The sequence below is a fragment of the Triticum aestivum genome, chromosome 1A (assembly GCF_018294505.1).
Source record: "Triticum aestivum cultivar Chinese Spring chromosome 1A, IWGSC CS RefSeq v2.1, whole genome shotgun sequence".
Taxonomy (NCBI): domain Eukaryota; kingdom Viridiplantae; phylum Streptophyta; class Magnoliopsida; order Poales; family Poaceae; genus Triticum; species Triticum aestivum.
Genome location: NC_057794.1, coordinates 80,136,630 through 80,145,793, shown reverse-complemented (window position 1 = coordinate 80,145,793; position 9,164 = coordinate 80,136,630). Strand labels below are relative to the sequence as shown.

The 9,164-nt window shown below is 45.5% G+C and overlaps 1 protein-coding gene across 2 annotated transcripts; it reads left to right on the top strand.

The window, feature by feature from the left end:
• Nucleotides 1-620: 620 nt before the first annotated feature.
• Nucleotides 621-9,071, top strand: LOC123191131 (translation initiation factor IF-2). 2 transcript variants are annotated; one of them, XR_006496722.1, is made up of 3 exons: nucleotides 621-1,607; nucleotides 1,707-5,292; nucleotides 5,596-9,071. XR_006496722.1 is itself a non-coding variant. In XM_044603914.1 (2 exons), exons 1-2 carry the CDS (start codon nucleotides 1,432-1,434, stop codon nucleotides 2,258-2,260), a joined length of 735 nt encoding a protein of 244 aa, XP_044459849.1. In that variant the 5' UTR covers nucleotides 970-1,431; the 3' UTR covers nucleotides 2,261-3,995. The 2 variants fall into 2 exon arrangements, 1 of the variants encoding a protein (XP_044459849.1); XM_044603914.1 differs by lacking the exon at nucleotides 5,596-9,071 and having other exon boundaries at nucleotides 970-1,607; nucleotides 1,702-3,995.
• Nucleotides 9,072-9,164: the final 93 nt, after the last annotated feature.

Genomic DNA, 9,164 nt, shown 5'->3' with positions numbered 1-9,164 from the left:
TGTTTACCTGTCATGGTGAATAATAAGTTTTCCTAATTAAATTGGTTATAAGACTCATAAAGATTCACTTTATGCAGATTTTATTATATTCCAAAAGCTCGTAATCTATTTTTCTAAACATAAAACGTACTTCTTTAACTCACTCTAAATAAATTGAATTATGTGTAATATGTTGTTGTTATTTAACAACTATGTGTAAAAATCATTATGAAAATCTAACCATTTATGGATCAGCGGCTACTCCTTCGATGTGAGAGTATGCATCATCCGCACACCTGTAATAGTTTCAAATATGTCATATATTAATTCCTATATATCGCAATCCCTATTAACACTAATTCATATTTATGTTTTCCCACTTCAAAAATATGATGACCAGAAAGTAAAGAATTTACAATGCGTGTAACTCTTTTGTTGACACGTTGTCGCCAACAGTAGGAGCACACCCTTCACACCAACATGACCACTTCCCTGGCCATTATCATCGGGTCTCGATGAGGATCAGGAATATGTACGCAGAGCTGTGGGGCATATTGTACAATGGAGGGTAGTGCTCCCCCTCCTAGGTGTTGTGCTGAGCGAAACATGGCACAAGCAAGATGCACCGTTGTCGCACTTTCTCTATTCTTCATCCCTCGCTCTCACCTCCCTATCTTACCGATGACATCCATGACATCCAGAGTTGACGAATATCTTGAAGGTTAGCAAGTGCATGCGAGCTTCAAATATCTTCTCTGTTAAGAAATGTTTCTTTTTAATATTTCACTCACTTTTAATTAGTATACTCTCTCCGTCTTAAAATAAGTGTCCCAACTTTGTATTAACTATAGTATTCCCTCCATTTGTAAATATAAGTCTTTTTAAACTACATACGGAGCAAAATGAGTGAATCTTTACTTTAAAATATGCCTATATATATTCACATGTAGTCCGTATTAAAAAATTTAAATACACTTAAATTTAGAAACGAAGGGAGTATAAAATTGTGTATAAAATTGTATTGAGAGACTTATTTTATAACAGAGGGAGTATCTGATAATGTGGTGACAACTAACAACATCAAGGAATAGTCGGTGCTCTTCCGTAAAATAAATAATCGATGCTAGCACGCATGCACCGAGTAGCTTCTATGGTGTGGCCGGTACAACATGAAGAAAAGCACCGACCGCCCACTGCTTGCCTTATCCCATCGCCACTCCTCTCCTTCTCTTATCCAGATCGCCGTCCCAGCGTGGTCCTCTTCCTCTTCTCCATCCAACCCAGCCAGAAGCTTGATCTGGCCGTTCGCCCCAGTCGCCGGTCCCGTGGGTCAGCAGCCTCGCCTCCACCTGATTCAGTCGCGTCCTCCTTCCCAAGGCTTTCTCCGATCTGCCAACCCACCACCCCACCACGCCTCGCTCTCTCTGCCCCCTCCTTCCCCATGCAGCGCCGATGGGGCAGGGCCTCCGCGGCCGCCGGCGCCCTCTGCGACTCCTCTTCTCCATGATTCGCCCGCTATTACTCCTCTCCTCCACGATTCGTGGTGATGTTGGGGTGGCATCTTCTTCGAGCGGGAGGTGTGCCTCGTCCTCGCACATGCTCGGCCGCGCCATCGGAGCCCCCCGCAGGTTGCCTGCCCGTCGCCCTCACCTTCACTCTTCTTCCCCTTTCAATTCTGCTCCATCCTCTCTGAATATCTCCCCCTCTCTCTCTCTATTCAAGTGTAGAGGCAGTGCTCCGCCACCCGATGCTGTTCTTCGCGTCGTCCCGCGCTCCCAAAGCTGGGAACCGGCTCCCCGCCTCCAAGTTCTCGGCATCGACGTCCCGTGCTGCCTGCATCCTCGCCAAGCCCGACTCGCAGCCGTGTAGCCCGAGCTCGCCAAGGCGCTTCAACTCCGCCGCCGCGCCATCTTCTTCAGGCGCTCGAGCACGAGCACAAGCTCGCCCGCGCCCCACCTCTCTCTGTCGCTCCGTCCGCCGCCCGCGGTGCCGTGACCCGTCACTGCCGTGCCCTGCATCACTCTGTAGCCGCGCCGCCTGGGTCGATGCGGTCAGCGCTCCCAAGCCGTTGACCCCGCGCCAGGGGACGACTATTTCCTCCCATGCGTGCGCGCCCGTGCTCCAGCCCTCCCCTCCCCATGCTGCCGGCACACTCGCGCCGCGGGGCCGTATCCAGCCTGTGCCTGGACGACGGAAGCCCCCCCACTGTCCGTGCGCTCCGGCCAGCTCCCTGTCGCGCTCGAGACCTCCTCGAGTCTTCCCGCCGAGGCCTTCCCCATGACCAGCCTTTGACTTGGGTCTCCTGTCCGCCTCGGCGCGGACGCCCGCCACGACGCCGGTGGCAAGCGGCGGCGCGTGCCCGCTCATGGAGAACGGCAGGATAAGCGGTGAGAGGCGCGGTGGTGAGCCAGTCCAATAAGAGATAAGGGTTGCGGGTATAATTTCTAACAAATGCAGGGGTTTTTTACGCAAAAACAAAACATTTTTCTAAATTGCCACTAAAACAGGGACTGCGGGTTGATTTATGTAAACCGAGGGGCTTTTTTGTAAAACTGCCAGGAAAAAAAATCAATCGCGGGACGGAACTAAGAATATCACCTTGCTTTAATAGTAGGTATAGATATAGATTATATGTATATATATATATATATATATATATATATATATATATATCTTTACCTACTAATAAACCATCGATTGCTTCTGGTAGTACGTCACCGGCCGTTTTGTAGAAAAGTCCTCCCGTTTTTGAGAAATTAACCCGCACTACCTTTTCAAGTTGTTATCTAAAAAACGCTTTAGGTTTACAAAAAGGACCCTATATTGTTTGATATTCAACTCGCGGTCACTTCAACAGAGTTTCAGCCCGGCCATCACGCACACAAACTCTGTCTGGTCGTGCGTTTACGTTCGATTTTTTTGTCACGCATCGCTCCTCTAAACTGATTCTCATTAGTTTATATACAATTGCAGATTATCCGTAATATTAATCAGACTTCTCAAAAAACAACAAACATACTGCAAATACATGAGAGAGAACAATGAGGAGTGAAGAAAGATCCGCGGGCGAGTCCCTCAGATTCTCACGAGAATCAAAGGCAAAAAAAGAAATAACCCATCATGATGGGAAGGCAACGAAGAGAATCGGAGTCCTCGAGAAGGAGAGGGTGTTCTGACAGCCGCCGTTGACGCGGGCGTGATGCGGACAGGATCCAGCGGCGGGTATCTGGTGGTCTGCAACGGCGTGGCGTGACGCGGACAGGATCCAGCGGCGGCACTCCGGATCTGGTGGTCTGCAACGGCGTGTCAGCGACTGGCTTCACATTGGCCTACAAGCATAGAACAAGATGAGTATCCGTGGATGTACGGGATGAGAATCCGTGTGCCACCGCTGGCCGAGACGCTGACCTCCTCCTCACGGTCAACGCAAGCAGAGGCGCGCGAGGATGAGCGGCGCGGGATCGGCTGGATCCGGAGCACGGGGCGGCGAGTTCGCGGGGGCGGGGTGCGCTGGATAGATAGGAAGAGGAGAGATGGGTGGTGATGTGAGGTGGATGGAGAGTAGATGAGGAGGACCAGCGGCCTCAGTTCTTGAGGATAAGAGAAGAAGAAGCGGGGCTTGCTATTGCTACCTCTCGCTGGTGGGTGGTGAATGAACGACTCGACCGACAAGAAAAAGCGGCTGGGTCGGGGGCAGTGCGAGGGTCCTATGAAGTACGTGGCAAAGTTAAGTTGACGCGTGTGCGAGTCGAGCCAGCGGGGTGAGTCACGGTGTGCGCTTGATGTCAAAGAACAATCAGTTGGTTCGGACCAACACTATGAAAAGAAATTGCACTGAGTTCTGTTGGATGGCTATACGTGCTAGCACTGATTAAAAGAAATCGGATGAACACCTATTATATTACTTGCTGTTGTTTGTTACTTGATGTTGTTTTTACATTATCAAATGTAATAATTAAGAGTGGATTAAATATTGGAAAGAAATATTTCTTAAGGAATAAGATATTTGAGGCTCACCTGTACTTGCTGACCAGAACTTTGAATGTCATCGATGTCGTTTGTGAGATAGGGAGGGATAAAGAATAAAGAGAGTGCAACAACGATGCATCTTGCTCGCGTTCTGTTTCGCCCTCACAATAGCTGGGATTGCGAGATACAAGACTTAATATATGATCTATTTCAAGCTGCTAAAGGCATGCGGATGATGCACAATTACCGTCGCACTGAAGGAATAAACGTTTAGATTTCTGTAATATTTTGACACAGGATTATTGAATATCAACAATTTGTTACACATAATTCAACTTCTTTAGAGCGAGTTGAAGTAGTGGGTTTTATTAGCAGAGAAGAAGATTACGAGCTTTTGGAATACAATGGGATCTTCATAAAGTGGATCCTTATGCGAATACCACACGAACTCTTAAATGTATTTCTTATCCGTTGCAACGCACGGGCATTTTTGCTAGTCTTTACCTACTTAATAAATAAACCAGCGATCGTTTTTGTCGTACGTCGTCAGCCATTTTGCACAAAAGTCCCCCTGTTTTCTAAGAATTCAACCCGCCGTCCCTATGTAAGTGGATCTGAAAAAACGATTCATTTTTATAGAAAAAAGCCCTACGTTTCCAAGAATTCAGCCGCGACCCTGTCTTCTATCTTATCCCTTTTCCAGCACGGCGGGGCGGTGGTGGGCTCGCGGGAGATGGCGCTCGGGGAGGCGGCGGCGCGCTCGGGCGCCGCATCAGGCGGCGGAAGCGAGGTGGGGAGGCGGCGTTGCGCTCCAGGGATGCAACAGAGAGGCGTCGAGGCGGCGGTGCCCTCGAGCGCCGCATTAGGCGGCGACATCGAGGCGGGGAGGCGGCGCTGCGCTCCGAGGATGCAGCAGCGAGGCGTCGAGGAGCCGCTGTGCTCGGGTGCCGCATCAGGCGGCGGCAGCGAGGCAGGAGGCGCACGGGGAGATGAAGGAGGAGAAAATGGAGAGTCGGCCGGGGCACGGACCACAGCGGCGCAAGCTTGCAGGGGGCGATGGCCATAGCAGGGAGGCGGCGCTACGCTCGGGCACCGCATGCCTCCTCTGTATCTCCTTTCTTTCTTCCCCAACTCCTTCTCTCTTGCACGTCGCCGTCTTGCTGGCCACGCAGTAAAGAAATCGAGGAAGAGGCGGGAGTCGGGTCAATCGATCTGTCGCACGACGGATGCTGCACTCCCTTTTCCATCTAGCAACGGGCCGCAGAGGGAGGTGGAAGAGGAGCCACAACCTCCGAGCAGGATGCTGCCGCCTAACACGCATCTGACCATGAGCTGGAGGATAAGGTATTCACCTCTAAAATCACACTTCTGTTTCCCCGTTTTCAACTCAGATATGGGTTACCAATATAGCACTCTCACTTGGATTTGCACATGAGAGCAGTACAAATACTTGCACCGAACTGTATGATTTGTTGAGCCAAGTGTTGAGTCTGATATGGCATCTTTATGCTTTCAGAGAAGCGCATCTCTGAAATTCACAGTTTTAAACCCAAAGAGATACATCTAGACAATGCTCTTCTTGTCTGACTTTAACTTAGTTGTAGAAGTATCCTATGCTACTATTTGTTGACCAGAATTGGCTACCAGGTTGGAGATTTGGTATCGGATGCTGCTCCAAGAATGAGGGGCCAAGGTGCTGATCTAACAGCAGGGGGAGGATGATTCTTCAGGTAACAACATAGCCCGTCGACTGGAGAGTTAAGTTAACTGTTTGCTTTACTTGAAGCTCCAAATTGTAGTTATTTTATTCGTTCACTGATTTGGTATAATCTTAATCTAGGAGGATTATCACTGTATGATATGAGATACTGAAGTTTAGCAATGATAAAAGTCTGATGTTGAATGGTTCTTTTCGGAAGTACAGTTGTAAGATCTATGATTCTAGCTTCGACCTTTAACTGGACAGTACTAATTGGACATATAATTGATGATTTATGCACAGCAAGATATTCTGTTGCTTTTAGTTCTTCAATCAGATTCATCTAGCCCTTTGTTGACTTTCTAATTGTTCCACCCTCTACCTCTAAAACTCAGAAATCAGAGAAAGGTCATTGGCAATTTGGCATATCCCTGTCACTGGCGAAGGTTTGCTAGAGAGGAAGAGGACCAAAATCATGTTTTCTATTGTTGGGGGCATACATAATACATATAGATAAATTTGGACCATTTATAACAGAGATTTCTTGCCAAAAATATTAACTCTGTCCAGCAGTGGGCATTGTCAAGGTAATAAAAGGAATTTGCTGAACCTAATTGAATGAAAGAGGGATGGCTAATCCGATTGAGAACCTTCTGTAACTGAATAGACTTACGAACGATAACAATAGTAAATAGTTCCAATTAACAGACGTTGTTTGATTAAAATACTAATTTAAGAATTTGGCGAATCTATAATTCTCTACATAATCAGTTAGTGTATTTTTGATCACCGGGTTATCCTAGACCACTTGGGGACAGTATCATCAATTTCTTGCATACTGCAATGCAAGTTTTAAAAGCCAGTTTCTTATGTTTCCTATTATCTTTATGTTCACCTAACTGCCAAGAATCATAAAGGATGCACCTAAGGAGGTATATTTTGTTTTATGCATTTTTTTAAGTGTACAGATGCTGCAACTGATTAACAAAACATTGTTCAACCTTCTATGAGTCTGCCTAGGGAGCTGCACAGATTTGGAACAACTTCCAGAACATGCACCAAGCATTTTGGTCAGGTACCACTAAGCTGCCAGAGCAAGATAGCTGGGATGTCAAGTCCCTAGGGCAATGGTAAATCTCAAATTGCCTGATGTTCGATGGGAAGCATCAGACAATACCAATGCCCAGTAGTAAGATCTGATTGTGCAGGTGGTCAAGCCAAGATAAGTGTGCGTGCATCACCGTTTAGTCGAGATTTAGAAAAAGATGATGTCTGCTATGATAGTTTCCAGAATAGTTTGGCCCTTGAGACACTTCCACTGTATGCATGTGTGTTCCTTTTTTTCCAAAGATATGCATGTCTATTGATTATTATTGGAATTGGTTCAACAAACAGTGCATATGTGACAAAATTACTAAAATATACTGACCGAGCCTGATAATATGACTAATCCATATAGTGGATATGCGCCAATGCTCAAATTTTAAAAATGAAGGATTCAACTTTTTTGGATTATTATTATTTGTGAACTCGCGAGTATGCCTAGCAATCGTAAAAAAATATATAGTTCGACTTAGTGGTAGGTTCTGCAGTAGTCTTGCCTTGAAGGTTCCGTTCATAGTAAAAATTGATATGTCTTTATGAAGTAATCTGAGCATTTTGTTGGTTGCAGGTCAACTTTGTTCTCCAATATAGGTGGTGTATGTTTGTGCAAAATGATTATGAAAGGACTTCTGGTAACTTTATCTTTTGTCAAGGTTGTTTACTTGGTGGAGCAAACTTCCATTTCCTCTGAACAGGTGAACATGACATGTGTGATGGCTGTTAGCCCTAATGAGCTTTAGACATGTATCTGAGGTTTCGTTGGCTGTGAACAAGTAGGGTCAACGAGTCGAGCAGATCCCGGACCATCACATGAACACATGAAACAGGTCGATACCGGCAGCTTTTGGTAACCATTCTAAGATCTAGCACCTTGATGCAAGCCAGAATAGCCTCACTGGATCAACATTCCCGGGAATAACAGAATTGGTGAACCAGTTGACACTTGATCTTAACTAATCAGTTAATTAAACCCTGAATCTGAATGAAGGGCTCCTTGATTAATTTTTTCACAAGTAGTCCAATGATTCAGGGGTTTAGACTTTAGTGTTTTTGGATTATTACGGGGCAGCAACCCTGCTTTTGAGCACACCCAAACAAATTGAATCAGGGTCTCTGCTTTTGGTTGTTCAAGTTTGTGGTAAATCATTATGAACAATTGTGTTTCCGGTGGCAGCTAAATACATTGGTAGATCTGCACCATACTCTGCTCCTATTGATTGATGATCACAAGTCACAACCCAATTTTAGATCTATCTGATTTGTTTCGTTTAGTGTTGGATGGTGCAAATTAAAGAAAGTGTACTGTCATTCATCAATTTACTAAATCTGGCCTGAATGCGCCGTTGCCTGGATTTCTAAATCTTATCCAATTATCTGGTCATCATTTCCTTAGCTGTTTGACTGGAGCACATTCTCTTGATTGAGGAGATGAATCTAACTGAACCTTCTTAGCTTAGAAACAAAAGTCGTTCTTTCGATGAACCGAGAACTATTGCGGTTAATTTGTCAGCAATTGTGTTCCTTCTGTACTTTAATTCTTGGTCTGTGTTGAGTTGGGGGATTTTTACAGTCTGACAACAAGAATCTTAGACAGTTTGAAATTAGTTGTTTTTTGGATTATCAAGTGAGAGAGACATGGTCCTTGAGTTGCTGTACCAATGTATGTTTAGGGTTTAGTGAGATTTTCTTCCTGTAAGGTGCGGTTCTTGGGGGTAGATAAAATACCAGTCACATTCAATTTGTTGTGAAGTCTACCATTTTAGTTCAAATGCCACCTTACCAAAAACAGAGAACACTTTTGCCACTGGAGTAGGATAACAAACATGAAACCAGTTAATCAGTGTATCATAGATGACTGCTTATTTCTAAATCACCAGGGCGCTCTCCCTGCAACGGAACTACTTGGGCGTCTTTGACGGCAGCATGCTTGATACCGAGGCTGAAGACTAGCATGGTTGATGAGCTAAAGTGGCGGGTGGAGCTGGACCACAAGTCCACGGCACTCGTGTAGAAGGATCACGTCGGCGGTAGCGGCTGCCCAGGCCATGGCCATGATCACCAATCTGCAGGAGAAGGTGGCAATGCGGACGGAGGAGTATCGATTGGTCATGGAGGAGCAGAGTGTGTATGATTGTGATGAGGCTGAGCGTCTGGCTGCTGAGAAGTGCTTTGTTTTGGGCAAGCCAAAATACTTGAAAAAAAAAGAGAAAATACTCTTTCCAACTAAGCAACCAACTATTTGTAAAAGTTCCTAAAAATGCTCTAAAAAAAACTATATGCAAAAAAAAACCTAACACAGTAAATATAGTTTGAGAATGTTCACACTATTTTTGTTTGAAAAAAATATGTTCGCACTTTTTAAAAAAGATTCAAAATTCCCAAAAAAGTTCCATTTTTACTAAAAATGTTTCCA

Excerpts from the sequence above, each read along its gene's own strand:
- LOC123191131 (XM_044603914.1), top strand. The coding sequence starts at position 1,432 with ATGGGGCAGGGCCTCCGCGGCCGCCGGCGCCCTCTGCGACTCCTCTTC. Across the intron at positions 1,608-1,701 it reads GCCATCGGAGCCCCCCGCAG|TGTAGAGGCAGTGCTCCGCC; the intron begins GTTGCCTGCCCG and ends TCTCTATTCAAG.